The sequence below is a fragment of the Ictalurus punctatus genome, chromosome 3 (assembly GCF_001660625.3).
Source record: "Ictalurus punctatus breed USDA103 chromosome 3, Coco_2.0, whole genome shotgun sequence".
NCBI classification, from domain to species: Eukaryota; Metazoa; Chordata; class Actinopteri; order Siluriformes; family Ictaluridae; genus Ictalurus; species Ictalurus punctatus.
This window is the reverse complement of record NC_030418.2, coordinates 35,100,485-35,128,215: the sequence shown is the minus strand read 5'-3', so window position 1 is coordinate 35,128,215 and position 27,731 is coordinate 35,100,485. Positions and strand designations below refer to the sequence as shown.

General features: G+C 41.6%; 1 protein-coding gene across 4 annotated transcripts in view; it reads right to left on the bottom strand.

Moving 5' to 3' along the window:
* Nucleotides 1-27,731, bottom strand: part of tenm3 (teneurin transmembrane protein 3) — a 256,963-nt gene that overhangs the window by 139,180 nt on the left and 90,052 nt on the right. For 2 of the 4 annotated variants that reach the window (XM_053679906.1, XM_053679907.1), the window contains exons 4-5: nt 16,021-16,119; nt 10,644-10,882 (exon numbers count right to left, since the gene is read on the bottom strand). In XM_053679906.1, the coding sequence (XP_053535881.1) occupies nt 10,644-10,882; nt 16,021-16,119 (338 nt within the window). The remainder of the gene's footprint in view (nt 1-10,643; nt 10,883-16,020; nt 16,120-27,731) is intronic. The other 2 variants (XM_053679908.1, XM_053679909.1) reach the window with 1 other exon arrangement.

Sequence of the window (27,731 nt, the reverse complement as noted above, 5' to 3'; positions counted from 1 at the left end):
GGGTCAAAAAGGTTCTTTCAGCTCCATCCATTATTGATGCCAGATATTTTTTGTTAATTATAAATAACAGCTAATCAAAACAGGCTGTCTGACAGGATTCTTTATTAATTAGCCGACTTTTAATTAACAAATTTGCAGCCCGTTGTCCGTAATGACTGCGTCTGAGTCAGCGCTGATTAGGAGCAATGTCTGATAAAGTTCCTATTAAGCCCGGAAAATGAAAAAAAAAAACAACAACGAAAAAAACAAAAACCAAGTGAGTAAAATCAGACGTTAAATCAGACTAGCGTCATTTGGGAAACTTTTAGGGTCGTTTTTAAACTAAAGGATAGAAATTTGCTAAAGGTATACATAGGATGTACGTGAATTATTTCTGCGTGATTAGCGATTAGAAATGACGTCGTCAGGGCTCTGCATCTGTGTGTGTGTGTGCGTGTGTGTGACTGCTCCCAGTCAATAATCAGGCCTGTTTTGGACGACCTGCGGGCTCCTGTGTGAGGACTGTAACTGCATTAGCCGTGCGGTGAGCGCTGCAGTAAAAGCAGTTCTTGGTAGTGGATGTTTAGCCCCGCCCCCTTCTTCATGTGGTTTACAGTAGCGGAATCCCATGATGCCTCAGCAAATAAAATCACGCTAACACACACACACAGTCAATAAAGACGAGCAAATGAAGTTAAACGCACACCGCCATCCCTGCTTCCATCCCTCCATCCCTACATCCATCCATCCCTCTCTCTCTCTCTCTCTCTCTCTCTCTCTCTCTGTTCAATTCAATTCGGCACTCTCTCTGCCACACAAACATGAAAACACACACATATGCAACCACGCACTCTCTCTGGCTCACACACACACACACACACACACACACACACACACACACACACACACTTGAAGGCAGCCAGACAGCGCCATGAAACTAATTTAGCACGCCGCTAGCAAGCATCACGTTGCATAACGCGACAACATGGGCGTCTGTACGGCTCCAAAACTCCGGCTATCGATTCTACAGAGAGAGAGAGAGAGAGAGAGAGTGAGAGAGAGTGCGAGAGAGAGAGAGAGAGAGAGAGAGAGAGAGTGGGTAAGAGCATGTATTAATGTCTTTCTTTCTGTCTTTTATTTCTTCCTTACTTTTTTCTTTCATTTATTAATACATTCTCATTTCTTTCTTTCTTTCTTTCTTCCTTTCCACATTTTTTTCTTTCTTTCTTTAATTTCTTCCCTACTTTTTTCATGAATTCATTAATACATTCCCATTTCTTTCTTTCTCTTTTGTCCTTCCTTTCTTTCTTTCCTCATTTCTTTCTTTCTTCCTTCCTTCCTTTCTTTCCCCCGTCCCTCACTGTTTATTTCTCTCCTTTCATCCCTCCACCATGTCACTCCTTACTTTAAGCGTAACTCTCGTAATAATGGATTTAAATTCTGAACCTTTACTTTGTTCCTCTAATCAACGTAATTCAGACCTGCCAACTGCACACACACACACACTACACACACACACACACACACACACACACACACTCAGACAAGAGTAAAGAGGATGGGTGAGACACACAGAGAGAGAGAGAGAGAGAGAGAGAGAGAGAGAGAGAGAGAGAGAGAGAATGGAGTAAAGCAAGGGACAGAAAAATAGGGAGAGAGAGAAAAAGAATGAAAAGGAGAGAAAAATGAGAGATAGAAAAGAGATAGAAAAGGGAGAAAAAGAAGGATAAGGAGGAAGAAAAAGTGAGAGGAGGAAGAGTGATAAGATAATAGAGAAAAGAGATGTCGTGACTGTAGAGCAGAGGAAGAGAGAGGGATGCAGAGAGACAGAAAAAGAAGGAGAATGCAATGGAGAGATATATAAAAAGGAAAAGAGAGATGAGAGAAAAAGAAAAAAGACAAGAACAAAGACATATATACGGAGAAAAGAAGAAGAAGATTGGGACAGGTAGAGGAAAGGGGTCACGGAAATGAAGAGAAAAGGAGGAAGAGGAAAAGAAAAGAAAAAGAAAAACAGGGTGAAGTCGGAAAAAGTAGAGGGAGAAGAGTGATAGAACATGGAGGAGTGGGACAGAAAAAGAAAGAAAGAAAAATCAACGGACGAGGAGGAAGAGTGATAAAATTGAAGGGAACGACAGAAAAAGGAAAAGAGAGCGACAAAAGGGAGAGAAGGAAGAGAGGAGGAAGAGTGATAGATAAAGGAAGAGAAGAGGTTGATCAAATAAAGACAAGGAAAAAGACTGATAGAAGAAGAGAGAGACAGAAAGACGAAGAAAGAAGGGAAAGGGAAGAGAAGAGGAGGAAGAGAGACGGGGACAGAAAAAGAGAAGAGATTGAAAAAAGACAAAAAAAGATAAAAAGATAAAAGACAAAAATAAAGGAAGACAGGAAAGGGAATCGAAGAGGAAGAAGAGAGAGAGACAGAAAAATAAAGGAAGACACAGAAAGACAGAAAAGCAAGTGAAGAGGAGAAACAGCGATAGATAAAAGAGAAGAGAGGCCACAAAAGGAAGAGAAAAAGAAAGAGAGATGAGTGTAGGGTAAGCTCTCTCTCTCTCTCATACAAACACACACTTCTCCCTCGTTCCTTTGCCTCCCCTGACCCCTCTCTGTCTCCCTTTCCTTCTCTCTCCCTCTCTCTCTCTCTCTCCATCTGTCTCATTAAATTAGCGTCCCGCTGCGTTAGCCCTATAGCCGAGCTCCTGCTACTCAGCACTCTGACCTGGACTGAAGCAGGGGGTTATGGGTAACAGGCCGCATCGATACGTCCATCAAGGAGATGGCAAACCCCCTGCTGTGCGGATCGAGCCCCACACACACACACACTCACGTTATCTCACAATCAAAAAGAAAAGAGGAGAAGTTTCTTCCCTCCGTCCTGCACTAATGAAGTGCAGTATCGACTGTTCCTGCTACGCTCAATTATCTCCGCCGCACAAATATCTCCGAGTTCTGAGACACGCACCGAACAAGAAAGAAACACAAACATGGCTGACAAACTTGTGACAAAGCGCAGGAGGAAATCGCCCAGATCAAAGAAACACTTGATGCTATGCTAATTGCACTCCTTACCACCATAGATAATACATCTCCAGCTCCAATGTGCCTTCCGCCATATGCTAACGCAAGTGATTAGCCTCCTGTTAGCATGCGTCAAAGACCTTTTTGAGCTTAAGTTATATATTACACATAACGCTAACAGGAACGATTAGCATCGAGTTAGCATACATCAAAGATGTGCTTGACTTTATATATTATACATGCTGTCAGATGTATTATACATAATGCTAACAGGGGCGATTAGCATCGAGTTAGCATACGTCAAAGACATGTCTGAGTTCGTGTATTATATATAACGCTAACAGGAGCGATTAGTATAGAGTTAGCATACGGCAAAATTGTGCTTAGCTTGATTTATTATACATACTATCAGATATATTAATAATGACGCTAACAGGACCGATTAGCATTGAGTTAGCATACGTGAAAGACATGTCTGAGTTCATATATTATATATATCGCTAACAGGAGCGATTAGTATAGAGTTAGCATACGGCAAAGACGTGTTCGAGTTCATATATTATACTGTACGGATACCGCTAACAGGAGCAATTAGCATCGAGTTAGCATGAGGCAAAGACGCGTTTGACTTTGTATATTATACAACATATATTATACATAACACTTACAGCAGTGATTAGCATAGAATTAGCATACAGCAAAGGTGTTTCAGCTTATAAATAATACATACATAATATATTTTACATATTTCTAATGATAGCGATTAACCTAGAGCTAAAATGCGGTGGAAAGTCCCGTCAAACTGATATAAATAATGCTAACAGTGCTAATTAGCAAGACATATATAAAAAATATACGACTAGCATAGAGTTATCTTATACATTATACATATTATCAGATGTATTATACATATCTTTAATGTTAAAAATAGCTTAGCAAACGGTGATAATTAGCCGTGAGCTAGCATGTGGTCAAAGGTGCGTCGAAGATTAATATATTGTGCTGATTATTATCTATAAATATAGCATAGATTTAGCAAAGACGAAGGCAATATGTATGGAAATGTAAAGCTCATATGTTGTATGTTAGACTAGCGACTAGTTAGCATGCGTTGGAAAGTTTATACTGTATACATCAATATATAGAAATTAGCATAAAGTTAGCACGTGTCAGGTTTGCTAGCACAGTATTTACATACTTAGCTAGTTCACCTTGCTCTTTGCACTAGTTCATATATCCATGCTATATTATTAAAGTTTATGACAAAATATCTTTATGGGAAATTAGCATGCAGTATATGTTAGCTTATCCTTCTTCTCAGTTTACACTAAATGCACATTTTTATTTATTCTTTCAGCACTAAATCTGCACTCAAACAATTTATGCTAGCTAGAAGAAAGAAACTACTCACGTTTGCACTGAAGGTATGGATGGTGTTGTGTCAGGACACGTTTTGCTGCTTCGGGGTAAAATTATGCTGGTGGGGTTAATTTTTAAGAGCCTCTGGGCCTGACTGTCCTGCGGGCCGGCTTGGCATGTTGCTGACAGAAGTGTTAGCGTACCTACTGCTAAGAGAAGCCTTCGCGGGGATGCTGATGAGACTCTGTTTGGTTTAATTTCACATTTCTGAGCCACAGTTTTCACACCGACATCGAAGACTCGTAAGATATCATTGAGGTTGTACACTTTTGTGTACAGTGACAGAAAATTACACATCATAACCATGCTCAATAAACTAAGTGTGACAAACATACAGACAGTTCACACATCTTACCGCCATTTTGATGCTTCTTAATGTAATATAATGGACTCAGTTAGCGATCAACCTTTATATTGTCTATATAAATGACTAGCTAGCTACGTAAATACATTTTTTAGCCTTAGGGAGCTTTATATTTGTAATTTTCCAACACATTTGAGGAAAATGTTGTTAATATCTATAAGTTTGTGTTGTTTCCAGCATCATTCTACCTTTACATTGTCTATTTAAATTACTATCTAGATATGTAAATAAATTTTTTAGCCTTAGGGAGCTTTATATTTGTAATTTTCCAACACATTTGAGGAAAATGTTAATATTCTCAATACATTTGTATAATTTTCGATATCACTGAACCTTCACACAGTGCTAATTTTAGACTTACTGACACTTTCCTTAGTAATTTACCAAGACATCTGAGGTGAATGTTATGTGTATGTGTTATTATTACCATCATCATTTGTCTCATTTCCACCATCATTGGGCCTTTACACTGTCTGTATAAGACTTAAGAGCTACTTGCTAGCTATTTAAACCGTAACTATAGTTGTACGTAGCATTTTCTTAGTCATTTGCCAACAGAGTTTAGAAAAATGTCCATAGTTTGTATGAGTTTTTTTTTTTCTTTTTCAGCAATTTACCAAACCATCTGAAGGAAAATTGTTACATCTGAAATGTTAGCAAGCTAATTTCCCCGTTGCCTAGCAACAGTGCTTTCCTTTAACCACTTGACTGATATTGTATATACGATATCGTATGTTCACCTTCCTATATAACATTGTACTCTAAAAACTTTCCTTTTAGTTTTGTTCATTTATTATCTTGTATAATAATCCCCGCCAACGTTTCCGGCATAGTTAGCGCGCGACGTAGCGCTTTCTTTCCCTCCACGAGCTGATACTTATCACGAACGATGATGTAAATATGACACCTGTTCTGAGAAAGTGACAGATGGAGGTACAAGCGTTCCTCGCACTGCTGGCTGTTTGCTGTTAGCACGAAGCTAAGTACAGATTACAGTCGGAGAAAGGAGAGAAACCAGACAAGAAGATAGACACGTTGAGGTGACAGCAAGCTCAGGCTCGAGGAAGCGTGAGTGGAAAAGCAGACAGGACCCTGAGGCTGGAAATTTTTTTATAAAACAACCCAAAAACGATTGACAGAAATAAAAGAAAAGAAGATGGAAAGAGAGGGCAAGAAGGACGCAGGGCAGGGTGGAGGATAAATAAACCATGTGTCACAGCGCTAAAAATATGATCTTGTGTGTGTCATGAGTGAGTAATAATTGGGCCATGTGATCCAGTCAGGATTGTTGGTTTCTCAACGACATCATCTTTACATGACTAAGTCACGTGTGGGCGGCTAATTAACCAGCAGTGTTAGCACACATAAATCCCACAATGCACTGCAAGAGGCTAATGTCCAAATGGTATGGCCTTGCTAATACACGACATCCACTCTGAGCAGGAAGTAGGGCACCATTTTGGACAAAGGGGAAGCAGGGCATTCTGGGATATGCAAAATCTCTGTACACCTCTCAGGTATACTTATAAAACCGCTAACATGGCTAGCGCTTAAAAAAAAATCTCATTTCTTAGCTTCACTTAGCTTGACACGCTGTAATAAACGACAAACGACGTGCTAGCTCTCCTGTGCGACGATGCCCAACACACGGCCATTTTGTTTTTGGGTTCAGAATTTAAAAAAACAACCTTCTTTACCGACTGACGTCTCAAAAGACACGCCGATTTATTCAGAACCAATTATCCATCACTCACGACGACACGTCTGTCATTTCGATGATATGATTTCGCTAACGGGGTGCCACTAAATGCTAAATGCTACATCATTTGTCCAGATTTGATTTATCTGACAGCCTGTCCTCCTCGAGCCGAGCTAAACGTTCAGCGCCGGATTTGATTCCTTTCACTGGAGGAACAATTTCTGCTAAATAACTACAAATGTTCAGCCCCGAACAAACTCGCATCATTCTGCTGTAGCAGCAAAGCTTCAAAATATTTACACAGGGAACGCACGGCTCGTATAAAAGCTCGACTCGGGAAATAAAACTAAGTGGGCAGACTGGATGTCTGTGTTTACTTCTCCTGAGTGTGGTGTATGCTATAACAATGATAAAAAGCCCTTCTACAGAACAGTTGCTCACTCGCTCTCGTCCTCATTCAGATTCTTCACAGACGTAAAAACCCGGTGAGTGTTTATCATCGTTTCTGGTCTCAGAACGAGAGAGGTGTCATTTTTATTTTTAGCTTTTTACAGCTTCTGAAATGATAATATTACCCAAATATTTACATTTTGCTTATATATCCAAGAAAACTAACAGCAGATTACTAAAAATACTTAGATGATTCATTTCACGACGGCGTAACGTTTACGTTAGGCTACGAATAACGCTAACGCTTTAGCGTGGACTTTTAAATCCACATCCGAATCGAGAGGGAGATGGGAAGAAATGGGAACTGGATCAGAAACTCCTTCACATCGTAGCACGAAAAAACGGGGTTGTTTCGGTCCGTTATCTGCCATTAGCCCCGCCCACTTCGGGTGGGAAACTTTCTGTTAATCAGGATTTTTTTTTTGTTAAGGCTAAATGCGGTGCACTTTAATGAGTGCACTTTAATGAGACGCTGCTAAAGAAAGCCATCTTCGCGTTCGTGTTTTTTAGGAGACGATGATGTTTATTCCCCGCCGTGCGGCGAGATGATTAGCCGTCCATATATTTCCATAATTTGGCTCTCGCGCTCGTGGACTCCCGCTGCGTGACTCTAAACTCGTCTTTATGTTAGTAATGATGAGGGGTTTGGCCGGAGAAACCCCACTGACTCTCGAGCTTCAAATATTCATCACCGTCGTCGAGATGGATGCACATGACTAATAAACAACCAATCAGGCACTTGGAGAAAGTGAGAAAGGAGCGAGAGAGAGAGAGAGAGAGAGAGAGAGAAAGAGAAAGATTCATTGTGATGGAGTGAAAGTCATTATCAGAAAACCATCATGAAAGGAAGAACTTTAGGGAAAGAAAACAACTCTCTCATTCCTCCCTTGTGCATTTCTCTCTCTCTCTCTCTCTCTCTCTCTCTCTCTCTCTCTCTCTCGTCTTCTTTCTTTCGTTGTGCTTCTTCATTTTATTTTTCTTTATTAGAATCCAGAAGTCAGAAAAAAAGAAGATATAAAGGCCGGAGTGCCATCGGGATATACAACCTCGTAGCAGGAACGTGACTGAGCAGAACTGACACAAAGCAGGGGCACCAAAGCCAGAGCATGGATGTGGTTGCCACGGCGATGGGAGGCTCGGTTACCGTGACAACCCTATAATAACTCGGACCGGAATTCAAGATGAGGCGCGAATCAGAGGGAGACAGTTACAACCAAAAAGTGTGTGTGTGTGTGTGTGTGTGTGTGTGTGTGTGCATAGTTTTTTTGTGTCTCATTTTCTCATTTGTAAGTCGCTTTGGATAAAAGCATCTGCTAAATGAATAAATGTAAATGTAAATACGTTTGTATAATTTTCAAAAATTATACATGTAAAGATAAAAAAATGGCTATGTGCATTTTAATAGGAGAAAAGGAAAGAAGGTAACAAATATGGACTAGATACATTTTTTATTAAAAGATAGATAGATAGACAGACAGACAGATAAATAGACAGAGAGATAGATAGACAGATAGATAGACAGACAGACATATAGACAGATAGATAGATAGATAGATATGAAGTGCTGATACTTACACAACAACATCATCTTAAGCAAAATAATCAGTATTGTTTATCCTATAAAGTGATCGTGGCTAATTAATGCTAGCTAATGATTTAGCTGTAGCACTAGGCAGCTTGCTAAACGTTATACTTTATTTCACGCAGCTGATAGCTAACATATTGCCACGTATAAATTAATGCTAAATAGCTAGCTAGCCTTGGCACAGAATTAGTCCGAGTGTTAAACCTGGTAAGATGATAACAGCCGTGTGATGTCGTGATACGTTCGTGTTAGTAAATGTAGTTAAACATGCGGCTGATTTCACTTAGTGCAACAGTTACTATGACGACCAAACAGGTTGTTCTGGGCTTTAAGTCTCGTTCCTGGCTGCCTGTAAGAGCCGCTGATGAACGTGTGCGGCTTAGCGCTAGAACGAACGGAGGCAGAAAGTCTGGCATGAAAATCACCCCGAGCAGCACTACTGCATGTACAGCACGGTCCCAAAGTCTGAGGCCAAGGCATTTTGTGGTTAACAGCAACTTCTGGAGACAGCGGACGGGGTTTTCGGCACAAGAATCCTCCTCTAACACGTTTTTCAGGGTTTTAATTCCCATCACTGACTGGTTTTAAGAGCTCGGCTGGACGAGAGAGAGCGTGTGGCTTTGTGCTGGAAAGGAACGGAGGCAGAAAGTCTGGCAGCGTCTCTGATTGAGAGCATTACATACTAACGACATTACTGTGTGTACTGTAGGGTCCGAAAGTCTGAATCCACCACCGAGGTGATATCCAAAACTAATTGTTTTGTCAAATAAGTGGACTTCTGGACCCTATTGATTGTGCTAATGCAGTTTGAGAGCCAGCTACAGAAGGTGTGATTAGCACTTGGACCCGAGTAGATCATTTCGCTCATTTCAACAACTAGTGTACTCGAATTTCCAAGAAAGCGGGTGGGGTTTGAGCTCACAATGAATCGTCCTTGGCGCCTTGACAAGACTTAACGGCTAGCGAGTCTTCCGATTAGCCAATTAGTTGTGTTTCGCATCACTCTCTCATCAACTGTGGTGTGATATTACTTGAGACTGGTAAGCATCTTCATTGCCAGTGTTTGGTGTGGGAATGTTTGGTGTGTATTTCCTAAAATTCCTCTTTGACCATTTATATCACGGCTCCACAGAACGCTGTAACCAATTAGAGCACAATTCTCACCCAAAATCCTACTCTGACCAACCGGCCTGCGGTTCCCTCCCGCCCCCACTGCTACTTTTCAGTCCGTACAGGATTTCGCTGCGTTTTTTTGTGATTGTTGATTTTGAAAAATGCTTGATTTCGCTGCGTTTTTTTTCCCCTCCAAAACTTGCGATGCAACTTACTGAGATTTTTTTGTGGTTTCTTGGCGGTAAACTACCTGAATTGGTGAAATCGTGATCGCACGAAATTGCTCTGCACGCGCTTTCTCAGTGATGTTTGTCGGTAAACGAGGCCTTGTAGCTGTACTCACGTACGACACACGTGAATCGAAGACGGCTTTGGATGAATGATGATGTCACATGACGCGTCTCGGCCCAAATTTGCGAGAAATATGCGGTAATTTCGAAAAAATCGAATGATTCTGCGATCACAAAATCCTAGATCCCACCTCAAACTACCAATCCCTCACACTCTGGCCAATCAAAGTACAGGCCACGCCCCTACAATGCCTCTACAGCCAATCAGAATTCAGACCACGTCATTTTGTAACGAATCGGACTGCAGTTCCCAGCCAAGACCACATTGTGACCAACAGCATCGCAGAACCTATACACTCGTGCCCTTAAAATGCCCAATAACCCTCTGGACCACAGTCTCCACCCATTCTATTCAATTAGTACCCAAAAATGTTTCCTTAGGTTCCTTAGGTGTAGGTTCCTTGGGTACCCACAGTTTCAGTCCAAACTCTGACCGATCAAAGCCTGTAAAATCCCACTACATCTGACTGCATTTCCCGCCCACAATGCCGCTGACAGATTTTCATTTCGTTGCTTGGACTTCAGACAATATCAGGTGTCTTCGATGACGATTCAAAGTTAACCATTAATTCACTGCCAGATTACTCATTCCCGTCCTTCGTATGTTACAATAAACCTACGATAGAGTTCGGGTGACAGGCGTGTTGGTGCGCTAGGACTCACAGACGCAGTAGCAGAGGATGATGGACAGCAGGACGGACACGGCGACGGCGCTGAGAGCCGTGCACCTCCACGAGCAGTACTTGGACGACTTCTTGAATTTGAAGGCGCTGCGGGAGAGCGTGTTGCGGGGCAGGGGCCGTGTGGGGGGCGAATACACCGCCCCCGTAGCCATGGTGTAGCCCGGAGTGGCCGTGCTGAACAGAGGGGTCGTTCCTGTGCCTGTCTTAAAGAGGAAGTGCCTGAGACAGAGACAGAGGGGAAAGAAAGAGATGACATTTCATAACTCGCACTCCAACTGTAGTTCATCATCAACAACAAGGTTCCTACAGTGTTAAACGGTCAAGCGTAGAAATGATCAGCCTTAAAGATGCTACGAGAGAGCTGAAGCAACAGTCTGATTAAACATGCAAGCATAGCTAAGAGCCAGAAATAAGCATGAACTAGTGGCAGTCTTTTTTCATTCACTGATAGCAACACTGTTAGCATCAGCACTTGACTAATAAATACGTCAAGAAAACACACTTTAGATCAAAGCTTAAACACCCATATATGGCTAGTGATACAGAGCAAAACATATCCCAGCATGCCTTGCTCCAGTCTCTTACATTAGATAGATATTACAGGTAAAGATTCAATAATAATGCACAACAGCACTACAAAGATATCAGTACACCAGTATTTAATGTTTACATCTGCAGGATGTTCACCTTCTTAACACTGTTAGCATCGCAAGCGTTAGCATGTTCCGTCATTAAAATGGTATCGGTATCTAAATGGCATTAGAAATAAAACGTATAGAGGACAGTTAGCTTCGATCATCGGCATGTCGTCATGAATCGTTTATTTGATTTATCCTGAAAAAATCGTGAAAAAAACGTCGTTTCCTGCGCAGCACCTGATCAGCTGCTTTTACTGTGAATTTTTAAATAAACTGGACTAACTAGAGGCTTCCGCATGTGGGAATTAAACAGGTCAACAATCCAATTCATTACACTGCATTTTCCTATTAGCTCAGGAGTCCTGGTGAGACGTTTAGTGCTCTACACACACACACACACACAGACACACAGTTATAGAGTTTCCATTATTATAAAACCCCGCTGGCTAATGATTCATGTGTGAACGATTCAGTTTTTTCATTCCGTTCATTCAGTTTAGAGTCGTTATATCTTTAAATCCCCGAATCGTGTACGTCATATTTGCAGCTTGGTGTCTGCCGAACCTGAATCGTTTTGGTCAAGACTAAGATTCACTCTAGTTTTTGAGTCAGCGAATCATTCCAGACAAATCCAAGATTTGCTCTTATCTTGTACAGGGAATCAGTGAATCATTAGGTCAATACCCAGATTCGATCTTATCTTGTACAGAAAATCGATTTTTGAGTCAGTGAATCATTTTGGTCATAACCGAGATTCGCTCTTATTTTGTACAGAGTATCGGTATTTGAGTTGTGAATCATTTCAGCCAAAACCAAGAGTCACTCTTATCTTGTACAGAGAATCAGTTTTTGAGTCGTGAATCATTTCAGCCAAGACCGAGAGTCACTCTTATCTTGTACAGGGAATCATCAGTTTTCGAGTCAATGAATAATTCTGACCAAGAACAAGATTTGCTCTAGTTTTTGAGTCAGTGAATCATTTCGGCCAAGACCAAGATTCGCTCTTATCTTGTACAGAGAAACGGTTTTTGAGTCGGTGAATCATTTCGCTCATGACTAAGATAAGCGCTTATCTTGTTCAGTCGATCGAGTCATTGAGTTCACCGAGTCGTGTTCAGGTATATTAGCTCAGAGCTGAACATTTCTAGTGTTTCAGCACATGCTGAAAATAATTCTTTTAATTATGAACTTACAAGCTTCTTATAAAGTACACAAAATAGCAATAATGATTAGATATTGTGCACGACTCAGACTGTTGACTGTTTTAGATGGCAACGTGATCAGACTGCACATTTGGGGAAACTGCAACTGGGACGAATCAGTGAATCTGAATCAATCATTTAACTAAACGAACTCAAATGACTTGAGCGATTAAAAATGAATAATGTGAGTGTCAGTGGTTGCTCATGTTGGCAAATAAAATGCACAGATATCTAAATACACTGTCACCATGATGCCATAGATGTGTTTACACAATCCTTCTGGTCAAAAAAACCTAGTATTCTAGTCATCTTTGTGTTCCTGCGGTGTATAATTTACTATTTACTGAAACCCGCCGTATTGGATTAGACGATTATCACACCGTGAATGCATCACATTGATAAATAAACTAAATAACAATAATGTTATACACATACAGTTTGCATGTGCATGGGTGTGTGCGTGTGTGTGTGTGTGTGTGTGTGTCTGCCGGGGACACAACAACAAGACAAACAGACGATTCTAGCTCCAATATCAACTAACACCGAGCATTAAATCCAATTATAGAGCCGTGTTTCTGTGAGCTTCCAGCGTTTTAATGAAAAGACAGAGTGTGTGTGTGTGTGTGTGTGTGTCTGTGTGTGTGTATTGAGAGAACAGTTGTCGCTGTCTCAGTGCAGCACAAAAACCATCAATCTCCCCAATAAAAGCGTCGAGTTCACCGTCTCCACGCTGGAGTAATAATAAGGTGAAAATGGAATGGAGGTGTGCTCTGAATTTCAATCACACCGAGAGTCCAATTAAGAAATTAAATACCGGTTAATTCATTCAGAAATGCGACGAATCAATTTACACATGAACTGATTTTCACCTGTCATAATTTATAAACCGCGTTTCAGCTTAGTGAAAGTCTGAGAGTCCTTTTTATAGCTTTACAGGTGTAGTCTTTATTTAAAATTTTCATACCGTTCAGAAGCATTCTTTTGGTTCAGTTCTGAGTCATTGTTTTGGTTCAGTTCTGAGTCATTCTTTTGGTTCAGTTCCGAGTTGTTTCTTTGTTCAGTTCTGAGTCGTTTCTTTGTTCAGTTCTGAGTTATTTCTTCGTTCAGTTCTGTGTCGTTCTTTAGGTTCAATTCTGAGTCGTTTCTTTGTTCAGTTCTGAGTTATTTCTTTGTTCAGTTCTGTGTCGTTCTTTAGGTTCAATTCTGAGTCGTTTCTTTGTTCAGTTCTGAGTCATTTCTTTGTTCAGTTCTGAGTCGTTCCTTTGTTCAGTTCTGAGTCGTTTCTTTGTTCAGTTCTGTCTCACTTTTGGTTCAGTTCTGAGTCGTTTCTTTGTTCGGTTCTGTCATTCTTTTGGTTCAGTTCTGAGTCGTTCTTTTTGTTCAGTTCCGAGTCGTTTCTTTGTTCGGTTCTGTCATTCTTTTGGTTCAGTTCTGAGTCGTTCTTTTTGTTCAGTTCTGAGTCGTTCTTTTTGTTCAGTTCCGAGTCGTTTCTTTGTTCGGTTCTGTCATTCTTTTGGTTCAGTTCTGAGTCGTTCTTTTTGTTCAGTTCTGAGTCGTTTCTTTGTTCAGTTCTGAGTCGTTTCTTTGTTCAGTTCTGAGTCTCACTTTTGGTTCAGTTCTGAGTCGTTTCTTTGTTCAGTTCTGAGTCGTTTCTTTGTTCAGTTCTGAGTCGTTCTTTTTGTTCAGTTCCGAGTCGTTTCTTTGTTCGGTTCTGTCATTCTTTTGGTTCAGTTCTGAGTCGTTCTTTTTGTTCAGTTCTGAGTCGTTCTTTTTGTTCAGTTCCGAGTCGTTTCTTTGTTCAGTTCGCTTCACGACTGCAAACTGCAGAGAGTCCAATAAAGAAATTAAATACTGGTCGATTAATTCAGAAGTGAGACAAATCAATTTAAACACGAACTGATTTTCATGACACCTGTAATAATTTATAAACGGAATCTCAGCTTAGTGAGACTTTAAGTATGTCCTATTTAATTTTTATAGCAATACAATCCTAATACTCATTTATAAATCCTGAATACTGATGAAAATCTAGGCCTAGCATCATCGTTTAATATGATTAAAAAAAAAAAAGATTGGACTGGAAGTGCAAGGAAGTGAGCTAGTCGTTGGCGTCTAATCATAAACTGTTTAATACGAACGAGATATTTTAAAGTGTTAATTTGACTAAATACACAAGTGTTATTACTGGTTCAATTAAGCTAATCATGCTAGCAATGCTAATATTGACAGAAAACAACTAGCACCAAGCTGCAGGTCACAGGGTGATTATCCACTCATTAAAAATATCATTTTAAACATATTAGTTCAGATCTCTCTGAACTGAACTATGCTTTTTATACTCATTACTCACTACAGTATGTTAAGATAAGTTGTTACTCATGAGGTAAAGCTAGTAGTTAATTAACATTGCACTATTAGTTTCTGTTAGCTGCGGCCATATTAACACTTTCCGCTCAAAATGAGCTGAACATCTCTTAATAAAAATAAAAAATTGCCCTACACAGAACACACGTTTAGTTAGAGTCACGCTAATCCTGCTAACATGGCTTATGATGAATGAAAACAAGCACGCTGCTAAATTGTGTTAGCATTTGGCTAAAGAAAAGGTTTCTTTCATGCTCATTAGGTAGCGTAAACCGTGCTGTATTTTTTAATTAGCATCACACTGCTAGCTTCAGTTAGCCATCGTGCGTCAAAGTGAGCTGTAAGCTGTAATGTTCTGTAAGCATGGCGTGTAATGTTGGGATTTTAATTTTTTTTTTCTATTAAAAAACAAATACAGTGCGCTCCACTAATATTGGCACCCTTGGTAAATACGAACAAAGAAGGCTGTGAAAAATTGACTTTATTGTTTAACCTTTTGATACTTTGTTCAAAAAATTCACAAAAATACTCTACTGTCATGGATATCAAACAATTACAAACAAAATACAGGTTTATCAAAAAATATATCTTTGGTAAGTATAGGTGTGCAACATTTATTGGCACCCTTTTAGTCAATACTTTGTGCTAGCTCCCTTTGCCAAGATAACAGCTCTGAGTCTTCTCCTATAACCCATGATGAGGTTGGAGAATACATGGAGGGGGATCTGAGACCGTTCCTCCGTACAGAATCTCTCCAGATCCTTCAGACGCTGGTGGACTCTCCTCTTCAGTTCACCCCACGGGTTTTCTATGGGTTTCAATTCAGGGGACTGGGATGGTCATGGCAGGACAAAGATTTTTTTTTTTTGATAAACCTGTGTTGAGTTTGTATAATTGTTTGATATCCATGAGACCAGAGAATTTTTGTGAATTTTTTTTTTAACAAAACATCAGAAGGTTAAACACTAAAGACAATGTTTCACAGCCTTCTTTGCTCATATTTACCAAGGGTGCCAATATTAGTGGAGCGCACTGTAGATAAAAATAAAATATCCGGACTGTGACTCAGCACAAGGTCCTGGATGGGGCAGATTTTGGGGGTATTTTTTTAAAAATAAACCTGTTTGGTCTCAGTTTATCAGCGGTCACGTACCCGTCTCCATAGCTGCCCTCGTGGCTCACGGGATTCAACGCATCCATCTCTATCAGGCTCTCATGGCCGTTTTGGAGAACTGCTTGCTTTGTTAATTTTCTACATGAGGGAGATGGAGATACGAGAGACAAACAATTAGGAGAAGATGTGAGATAGTCACGCTCGCTCTCATTACGAGCCTCTGAGACTCGGGAGGGAGAGATTTCAGATCAGCACTCAGGCAGGCGGGGAGAAGGGAGGACTACACACACACACACACGCACACACACACACGCACACACAGATATATACACGTGTATGGGATTACACACTCCTGTACTTTCTTAGTAACCAAAAGTGAGAGGGAAAAAAATATATATATATATATTTTCAGTATTTTTCTGACCAAATAAACAAACAAATAAATAAATAATTCTGTCCCCGATCGTGTTTTATATACACCACAACGCTGCTGGATTCTGGATTCTGATTGGTCAAGTGCTGATCGATTTTCTCTCCGACTGCAGCGCAGGTTTATATTAACGTTATCCGCTCGTTCTGATGCGCTATCGTTTCCATAGCAACAGCGCGTTCCTCAATGACGTGTATCGTATATTAGAACAATACGAGATATCGCCGATGTGGTGAAGTTTTCTGAAAATAAGCAGAAATGCCCTCACGTAACCTTTAGGGGAGGAGTCTCCAGTGTCAGTCAGAGGAGGTAGAGCTTTAACGTTAAGTCTCCAGGACGGAGGAGTTTACTGAGAGGGCTGGTGAGGGCACGGCTGTGTATAGCTGCTATAACGTAAGCGAGAACAGGAACTGACTTGTTTTATGGACGTTAAAGGTTAAATGTGTGGTGTAAGAGGAATAAAAACCGCTCGGGGATGTGCTGACACAGGAAGTGAATTAGATTGCAGTCTTATCGTTCTTCTTCATTTATCAACGCATCCATGATAAAACGACAAATCCGGTGTCTCTTCGATTTATCTTCCGAAGCTCGCAGCGAGCCTGGTGTTCTGTTCTATTGTACGTGAAACTGAACCCTGAGAAATCATCGCTAACAAATACTAAACACCAACAAGCTCCAGTTTAGCACGCTGAACCCAGCCTCACTCGTCAGATTTATATCGGTATTCAGACCACGTCCCCTGACCCCCCACTCCCCCCCACCCCCCCACCCCACGCCACCGGAGCACTAACAGAGAAATCAAACTCTAATTGATCCTTCGATAATTACACTGCGCTTTTAAGAGCCTATTTTACATGAGCTCGCAGAAACGACGATGATTAACGAGAATTAAATTCCGCTCACTCGCTCTCTGATGCCTTTTATAGACTCGCCGTACCTGCGCGCTCTTCAGGAGGCTCGTTCGAGCCCTGAAAGCGTCTGATTTTATCGCGGGGTTTAATAAGAGTGAGCGAAAAAACCTTCCAGATGCTGAAAATTAAACACCATTGTGGACGCTTTAAAGGGAGACGCTCGGCGTGAAGACTTCTAACACCTCGACGGATCCTGTACCTGAGAGACGAACACAAACGCGTCCAGATCGAGCAGTGTCTGTGTGTGTGTGTGTCTGTGTGTGTATGTGTGTGTCTGTGTGTGTGTGTATGTATGTGTCTGTGTGTGTATGTGTCTGTGTGTGTACGTGTGTGTCTGCGTGTGTGTGTGTCTGTGTGTGTGTGTATGTATGTGTCTGTGTGTGTGTGTGTCTGTGTGTGTGTGTCTGTGTCTGTGTGTGTATGTGTGTGTCTATGTGTGTGTGTGTGTATGTGTCTGTGTGTGTACATGTGTGTCTGCGTGTGTCTGTGTGTGTGTGTCTGTGTGTGTGTGTCTGTGTGTGTGTGTGTGTCTGTGCTTGTGCGTGTGTGTGTATGTATGTGTCTGTGTGTGTGTGTGTATGTGTGTGTCTGTGTGTGTGTGTGTACGTTTGTGTCTGCGTGTGTCTGTGTGTATGTGTGTGTGTGTTTGTGTGTGTCTGTGTGTGTACGTGTGTGTGTATGTCTGTGTCTGCGTGTGTCTGTGTGTGTATGTGTGTGTGTGCATGTGTGTGTGTGTCTGTGTGCGTGTCTGTGTGTGTGTATGTGTGTGTGTGTGTCTATGTGTGTGTGTGTGTGTGTGTGTGTCTGTGTGTGTGCATGTGTGTGTGTGTGTGTGTCTGCGTGTGTCTGTGTGTGCGTGTGTGTGTGTATGCGTGTGTGTGTCTGTGTGTGTGTATGTGTGTGTGTGTGTGTGTCTGCGTGTGTCTGTGTGTGTGTGTGTGTGTGTCTGTGTGTGTGTGTGTGTGTGTGTGTGTGTTTGTATGTGTGTGTATGTCTATGTATGTGTGTGTGTGTGTGTGCGTGTGTGTGTGTGTGTGTGTGTGTATGTCTATGTATGTGTGTGTGTGTGTGTCTGTGTGTGTGTGTGTGTGCGCGTGTGTGTGTGTGTATGTCTATGTATGTGTGTGTGTGTGTGTGCATGTGTGTGTGTGTATGTGTGTGTATGTCTATGTATGTGTGTGTCTGTGTGTGCGTGTGTGTGTGTGTGTGTGCGTGTGTATGTCTATGTATGTGTGTGTGTGTGTGTGCGTGTGTGTGTGTGTGTGTGTGTGTTTGTATGTGTGTGTATGTCTATGTATGTGTGTGTGTGTGTGTGTGCGTGTGTGTGTGTGTATGTCTATGTATGTGTGTGTGTGTGTCTATGTGTGTGTGTGTGTGTGTGTGTGCGCGCGCGTGTGTGTGTGTGTGTGTATGTCTATGTATGTGTGTGTGTGTGTGCGTGTGTGTGTGTGTGTGTGTATGTGTGTGTATGTCTATGTATGTGTGTGTGTGTGTGTGTGCGTGTGTGTGTGTGTGTATGTGTGTGTATGTCTATGTATGTGTGTGTGTGTGTGCGTGTGTGTGTGTGTGTGTGTATGTGTGTGTATGTCTATGTATGTGTGTGTGTGTGTGCGTGTGTGTGTGTGTGTGTGTATGTGTGTGTATGTCTATGTATGTGTGTGTGTGTGTGCGTGTGTGTGTGTGTGTGTGTATGTGTGTGTATGTCTATGTATGTGTGTGTGTGTGTGCGCGCGCGTGTGTGTATGTGTGTGTATGTCTATGTATGTGTGTGTGTGTGTGCGTGTGTGTGTGTGTGTGTGTATGTGTGTGTATGTCTATGTATGTGTGTGTGTGTGTGCGTGTGTGTGTGTGTGTGTGTATGTGTGTGTATGTCTATGTATGTGTGTGTGTGTGTGTGTGCGTGTGTGTGTGTGTGTGTGTGTGTGTATGTCTATGTATGTGTGTGTGTGTGTGCGTGTGTGTGTGTGTGTGTGTGTATGTGTGTGTATGTCTATGTATGTGTGTGTCTGTGTGTGCGTGTGTGTGTGTGTGTGCGTGTGTGTGTGTGTGTGTGTATATGTGTGTATGTCTATGTATGTGTGTGTGTGTGTGTGTGTGTGTGTGTGCGTGTGTCTGTGTGTGAGTGACCGAGCTACCGTTAGCTAGCTAGCGGACGTTTAATCAACGTGACGTGAACCCGGACAGATCTGGAGACGGTGGTGCGCACGTGTAAACACGTGAACAGCGTCGGCCTGCGTCGTTTAATCTCTCGGTGAGTTTGTAAGTACTGTCGGGAAAATATAGCCGTCTTTCCTTCGTTTCTTGTGAGATGAAGAGACGTTACTGTCACTGTCGTACTTTTTATCCATTTCTAGTTACATCTACAGTAATGATGTGGAACGTCAGATTCGAGTCAGTTCCTGTTCTCATTTATATCGTAGCAGCTACAAACAGTCGTCCCTCACCAGCCCTCTCTTTTCTTCCTTTCTTTTATTCTTTCTTTCTTCATTTCTTTTTCTTCCTTTCACTACAACTTTTTACGATGATTTAATCACGTCCTGATGACGAGCGCCGTCCTTTCTTTCCTTCATTCATTTTGTCTTTCTTTCTTTCTTTCTTTCACTCAGTCACTTCTTCTGTTTTTTATTCTTTCTTTCATTTTGCCTTTCTTTCATTCTTATCACATTCTGCCACTTTTGTTTTTCTTAATTTCTGCTTTTTTCTCATAATCTCTCTCTCTCTCTCTCTCTCTCTCTCTCTCTCTCTCTCTCTCTCTCTCTCTCTCTCTCTCTCGTTCAGTCTATCTCCATGAGGAAATGTAAATCTAGGTTAAACTTTGCATTTGTAACTTTTCTCTCACTCTGACGCGACCATAAAAACTTCCTGAGATTTTGATTGATAGATTTCAGATTTCAGACAGGGAAAAGAGAGAAGAGAGAGAGAAGAGAGCGAGAGAAGAAGAACAGAGGAAGAAGGAGGGATGTGTGTGTGTGTGTGTTCAGGTGAATGTAAATGGAGTGTGTTGTCATTCTCAGAGCTGTGCTCTCTCCTCCCGCTGCATGGCGATGACTTCCTGTGCTCTCAAAACTTTCTTTAAAGCACCGCCGCGTGCTGGAGAAAAAAACTTTCTGAGCACTTCCTGTTCCTTTACGTACACAAACACACACACACGCACACACACACGCGCGCGCGCACACATTTACCTCCAAATGGACGAAAAACTATCTATAAACTAAACAAACAGCTTCTGAGCCATAGTGTGGGATCTTTTTTCCTTATATGGTCATTGTTTCCTGTACCTGTTCATGTACAGTTCTCACGCATCGCTTGTCTCTCCTGTCTCGTTCATTCATTCAAACCATAGATTTATCTAGTAAAAACCCAGTCAGATCGTTGCTAGTTCTTATGACACGTCAGTGCAGCCGTCATAATGGGGAGGATCCAATTCAGCGCCGGTGGAATTCTTCATTAAAATTAGCGATATAATTAGCTTTATGTATATTTTCCCCCCCAAACTTTCCGTGTTTGGCAGAGGATGTGGTGGTAAATATAAATACGCATTCCTGTAAACAGCTAGCACTTGTACCTAGCTAACAATTGGAACACTTGTACCTAGCTAAACACTATTAATTTAGAGACCTGTTTGCTCTTAATATATATAAATTTACTACATTATTTAACTATGCAACAGGTAGTTACAATAATAACTGCCTAAAACTATCATAAACCAGAGAACATATCACAACGTAGGTATATTTCAGTGTTTCGATCACTTTGTGGCTAGCTATGTACAGTAGTTATCAGGCTAACGATAGCACGATCTCGTGCTGAGATAGCTGGCTAGCTTAGCTACTGTCACTTAGCTGAGCTGAAACATTATACAGTGTAGAACTGGAAGAAGAAAGGCTGGTGGTGATGTCATGTGATCGCGTATTAATTTGAATTGATTTAAAAAAAAAAAAAAAAAACAACATGAAATAAAAATAAATAAAGAAATAAAACGAAGAAGTATAAAGTGGCTGAGAGACACTGGGGTAACACGGAGAATCCATCCTGCACTTCGTTAGCCTTCGTTATCAATCAGATTCATACGGCGATGACTTTAATTACGTCCTCATCCGATAGCGAGTGCCGATCTAAATGAGCCTTTGTTAATCAGACACAATCCTCACTTCCTGTTTGCCCCAAATGCCACTTTATTCCTTACTTTTACAGAAAACCTGGAGGATGCGCAGAACAAGAGAAAAGAACAGTTTGAGACGTGGCTTCAGCAATTCGGCGAGAAAACCCGTTTGGAAAACGCCGGATTGGCTTGTTTGTGTTTGGCTCCGCCTCCTGTTGAGTTATTTGATATAAAATAGAGTCCATTAGCTGCTGTAGATCCTGGGGGCGGAGCTACTTGAACATGGGCAGGGAAAAGGGTGTGGTCTCACCTAATCTCACCTAATGCACCTTTAACGATGTCTTCAGTAGTACACTTTCACTTTCACACACGATGATCATCGCTCATTGATAATAAATACCCGACATATTATTTATTCTAATATTAAATATTAAATTCTGGCATCTCTATGATCTGTTTTTCAGTGGGTGTGTCATAGTGGGTGTGGCCTGCTCAGCTTTTTTTTATTGATTTATGTTTTAATCAAATTGCCTCAACGAGTACGTTTACGCGGACGGCGGTGATCTAATCACGGACCTTATTCTGAATAAGACGTATGATATCGTGATTAAGGTGTTTACACGAGGCGCTTTTAGAATACTCCTTTCATGTTCCCGTGTCACGTGTTATAGAACGTAGACGGATTAACGTCACACGTCATTACGTCCCCGCGCCACGCCGTCCGACGTCCCTCCGGAATTTCACGTATCGACGTGCAGTCGGTCTTCGTTATGGGACCGTATACGGTTCTGGGTGTTTTTATTTTTCATTTTACGAAAGCTTCAAGTGCGGTTAATTATCTGTCGTGCTGTACGTGCAGATAGACGACCGCTTGAAGCCGTGGGCTGCGTCCCGAACCGCGTACATACCGTCTATATAGTATATAGAGACACATGTATTTCTCCTACTATATAGCAGGTAAGGACGCGGTTTGGGACGCAGCCGTGCTCTCTCGTCGAGCGCTGCCGTGTGTGATCGTGTCCTGTCGCACGATGCGGTGAAAACTCTCGCACGACGTTAATAGCGTGATTACGGCGTGTACACGTCTGTAACGCACGTCGATAACGCGACTAAAACAGGAATACTCCACACGTCTTCATTCCATCTGTGTTTACTCCGAGTGTGACTTTAATCAGATTAAGGTCATCGAGAATCTCCGTTTACATGCTAGTGTCGTAATCAGAGTATCGTCTTAATCGGGTTCGTATGGGATTATCGTCGTCCGTGTGAACGCACTGAGTGAAACCGTGGAACATTTTAGTGTGTTGGTGATGTAGTAAAAATTCCATACACTACCATTATACACTTTTTAAACTCTGTGTTGTTTTCACTGTTAAATGTTAAAATACATTAAAAAATAAAAAAAAAAAATTCCTGAACATGAATTCCTGAATTTTGTATTCTTAGACCTAGAATTATTTTTATTTATTGAATTTTTACATTTTTAAACGGCTTGACATTATTGACAGGAATTATTTTAGGAAAAATTTTGTATTTATAGTTTTTGCACATTCTGTAAATATGACAAGGTTTAATTAATTAAATTAAGATTTAATTTGCCTTCTAAAAGCCCCTTTTCCCTAGAAACAAATACATTTTTTTGTCCCATTTTTGCCGAATAATAATCTATGCGTTATAACACATCAGCTGCCTGGTTATGTGCATACTTAATAATTATATTTATCAATCACGCGAGTGTTTTATACGCTTTTCTTTAAGCGTTTTATTTCTACTTTCTCTTTAAAAGCACGAACAGAGCGGAAGCTTAGCCTGGGAGAATACTAACGACAGCTCGAACCTAAAATTCTGTCCGATATTCACCAGTGAATATTTAAAATCAGGATCCTGCGTGAGAAATGCTCGCATAAAAATTAAACCCGGATTTAAAAAAAAAAAGTTTGAATTTGTTTTCACGTTTGACATCCAGGGCGGAGCTTAAGATACATTTAATCAGATCATTAATCACGTATTTAATGGACAGTTAAGGGTTCTACATTACGGGTTCTACATTTTTTTATACGGTTCTACAGAGTGACAAATGAAAGAAGGAACACCGGTGGTGATGTCACACGATTAGGCTTGTGATTGGTTGCAACTCGAGCGTGCAAATGAAGCTCCGCCCCCGTTGACCCGATGAAGCCTGTCACGCTGTGAAATCAGGCTGTGCTCCACTAACACGTTTTAAATTCCTATCTCTGATGTTAAAAGCTCAGCTGGATGAGTGTGAGAGAGAGACAGAGAGAGAGAGAGAGAGAGAGAGAGAGTGTGTGTGTGTGTGTGTGTGTGTGTGTGTGTGTGTGTGTACTGGAATGAACGGAGGCAGAAAGTCTGGCAGCGTCTCTGATTGATACAACAACATTACTGTAACTACAGCGGGGTCCAAAAGTCTGAGTCCACTACCAGGAACTGGTTTTTATTCCATCAGGTATCAAACACTCAGATCAGATTTTACTCCTCGGATCCTCATCGCTTCAACATTCCAACATCCTCCTCCTCCTCACACACACACACACACACACACACACACACACACTGAAGATCGTTATCTCTAACAGCTGCGGAGATGTTTATTTGAAAGCGCTCGTTCTGACATGTTACGGTTCCTATAGTAACGGCTCACTCACGGGGACGTGAAAAATCGATATGGAAGCTACGTTTTCTTGCAATAAGGAGATGATTATTTAACTTTTAAGGAAGGAGTCTCCGGTGTCAGAGGTAACACTGTAACGTCTGCAAAATCTTCAGGACAGACGTTTACGTTTACGCTTCTACAAGGGTTTCTCGGCGACAAAAGTTGTTTTTTTTTTGCGTCTCATTAGCTTCAAGCGTGAGAACAGAGAGAGGGACGGTGAGGGAACGACTATACATGATACTACATACGTTATAGCTGTTATAACATAAGTGAGAACAGGAACTGACTTGTTAAATGGACAGAAAGTATGACGTTCTTTAATAAAAAAATTTTTAAAAAAGTAATCGTTGAAAAATCTTTGCTAAAACATTTCGGGACGGTAACTGTTACTCTGCTGCATCACTGATTATTTTAATGTATAACACCATCAGCCCGCTTCAGTTAAGTTCCCTTTCTAGTACCTCCGAGTACCCTTTTTAAACAATTAAAAAAAAAAACAAAAACAGATTGTGTGGCGTGTCATTTCCTTTCCCACGTGTGCGGGAGGTATCTTCCACAGACGGTGTGACCTGAAGATAAGGAGATCAGCGCTTAGCTCTGGTTCGACCCCTCGGTGCCTCAGTGTGTTATGCGTTACATCATTTCCTCCCAACAGCCAACAGGACACGCCGTAGTGGACTGACATCACCACGGCTGACTAATCCCACTCGAAACACAAGTACTGTTACGTCCCAAAAACTGTCTACTGCGTTCACTGGCTAGCTAAATCAGATGGAAATGTAGCTAGCATGACTACAATTATTACGCAGCTAGAGTAGATAAAGTTTGTAGCTTGTTTTCTTTGAAGTTTACCGCTAAAGTAAATATAGAATACAGAGATCAATTTGAGTCTGTAGCTATTAACTTAAAGGAGGACAATGTTTTAACGTGGATATTTTTAGCTAGCTAACCATGCATGCTAACAGATTCAAAGTAACGCTGCGTTTGACTAGCGATTGGGACTCGTAAACGCGAAACCACACCCCTCTACTCAATTCCTACTCAAGAACGTCTCTCAAACCGGCGTCAAAACAAAATGACCGCTCACAGCGTAAACAGATAACACAACAGCACTTCTTTACTGTCAAATGAGTTATATATATGTGTATATACGGTGTGTATATATATATACACACACCGTATATACACATATAGACTTCAGATCAATCAACATACAGATATATTCTCTCGCTCACTCTAGAACCCCGACTCTACCGTTACAGGTACATATAACATCACTCATCACAGTTAGCTGGCTAGCGTTCGGCTAACAAACGGCGTCCGTGTTTTTCCCCCCATTTTAAAGCCCGAACGTTAAATCACGGAGGTTTTAAACGGCGTCACGGCTTCCCGCTTCTGAGGGAAGTCGAACGCCGCGTGGGGTAGCTAGCCAGAGCTAACAGCGGCCGTTCGGATCGGGGCGTTTTCATAATTTTGCGAGTGAAAATGAAGAGCCGTCTTAATTATTAAAAAAATACGAATGAATCCGTCTAAATGACTCAAATTCGGCTGAAAACTAGCCGTCCTAAAAAAAAAAAAAACACACGACTGAATTAATATTAATAGTAAAAGAGTGGCGCGTTTTAAAAAGATTTAAAAAAAAAAAAAAAAAAAACCCGCGAGTCCTTCTTCAATCTTATAACACCAGATAAACGAGTTAGCATGAAGCCGAAACTTCGAAACTTCCACGTTTCTCCTCACCACGGGCCGAGTTTCTGAAGCTGACGTGATTCGATATGATTAACTCGAGGGAATAAACGCTCACGATCACCGTCGATGGACACGAACGTGAAGTGAAAAATCAAGAGAACCCCGCTGAAACAAAACAAACAAACCCCAAACAATAGAAACCATCACAGAAATTGGTTGGATGATGGTTTCCACTATAAACACCATTAAAACCATAAACAAACGTAGTCTGTTTTGGTCCGAATTCTATTAGCATTTAACAGTTTGTATTGGTTTCCATTAGACATGCTATAAACATGCCACCTATAGAACCCAACACCTTACCAGAACCATTAAAACCAATACAATTCCCATTATAGCCATTAGAACTTCTGTAATGGTTTCTACTGACAGTGGCGCCCCAGACGAGAGAGCTACCAGACTATTTTGCGATTCCTGAGACGCGGAATGTTTTGCGGAATATATCTCAGGATCGAACTGTTTTAGGTCGAAACTTTCCCTCCAAAGACCCCACACACTCCGTTTCACATAAATCAGTGTGTTTGAACAGAGTCGTGTTTGGCGTCAGGCCTGTACATGCTTCCAAAACACACACACACACACACATATACACACACACACGCGTTCTCATCAGGACATTTCTCATTATTTCTCATTATTTCTCGTTACTGTAGTGAGCGCGCGCTGCCAAGTAGCTGTAAGTGTTGATTTATTGGCGTAAACAGCAGCGCTGTGTATAAAGACCTGAAAAAGTGGCGCTTCCTCTTCCCGCTACACGGAGGCGATCCGCCGGGACGCGATCGGTGTGTGAGGTTTGCTTTGTTATTTCTCATTTCTGCGCTAGAACGCCACACTTATTGCACTTTTGGCTGAACTGTTCGCTGATTCGTTTATTAGAGATATCCGCTGGGGATTCGTTTGGCTCTGTGATGTCTGTAATAATATTTTCACCTACGTGAAGTAAACGCAGGACGACAGACGTTTCCGTGACGATAACGCCGTCGCATCGTGCTTTAGACACGTTCGTAGATTGGATACGGATGATATTACTGATCGTTTACGCGTGTCAATAACACACGAAGTGGATGATTCGTGTACAACCGGACGCTCTGGAGCGAGTCATTCCTCGTAACCACGGCGACGGGCCGAGGATGACGACGTTTCCGTTATTAACGGAGGACACACGGAGCGTCGAGTTAAGAGTTAATGTGGGAGAGGCGAGTTACTTCCTGTTGTCACTTACGTTATAGCAGCGACACTAAACAGTCGTTCCTTCATCGTCCTCTTTTCCCTTTCTCTCGACGTTAATAAACACGAGAACAAAACACCAAACTAGATCTCTCGTTACAGAGAAACCGCGAAAACCAGCGTAGACGCGTCTGTCCCGTCTTTCTCTCTCTCTGTCTCTCTCACTCGCTCTCTTTCTCACTCACTCACTCACTGTCTGTCATGTGTCTCCTGCTTTTCTCTCTCTCCTTCTCTCTCTCTCTCTCTCTCTCTCTCTCTCCTTCTCTCTCTCTCATTCTCTCTATCTCACTCTCTCCTTCTCACTCTCTCTCTCTTTCTCACTCACTCACTCACTGTCTGTCATGTGTCTCCTGCTTTTCTCTCTCTCCTTCTCTCTCTCTCACTCTCTTTCTCACTCACTCACTCACTGTCTGTCATGTGTCTCCTGCTTTTCTCTCTCTCCTTCTCTCTCTCTCACTCTCTTTCTCACTCACTCACTCACTGTCTGTCATGAGTCTCCTGCTTTTCTCTCTCTCCTTCTCTCTCTCTCTCTCACTCTCTTTCTCACTCACTCACTCACTGTCTGTCATGAGTCTCCTGCTTTTCTCTCTCTCCTTCTCTCTCTCTCTCACTCTCTCTCTCTCACTCTCTCTCTCTCTCTCCTTCTCTCTCTCTCATTCT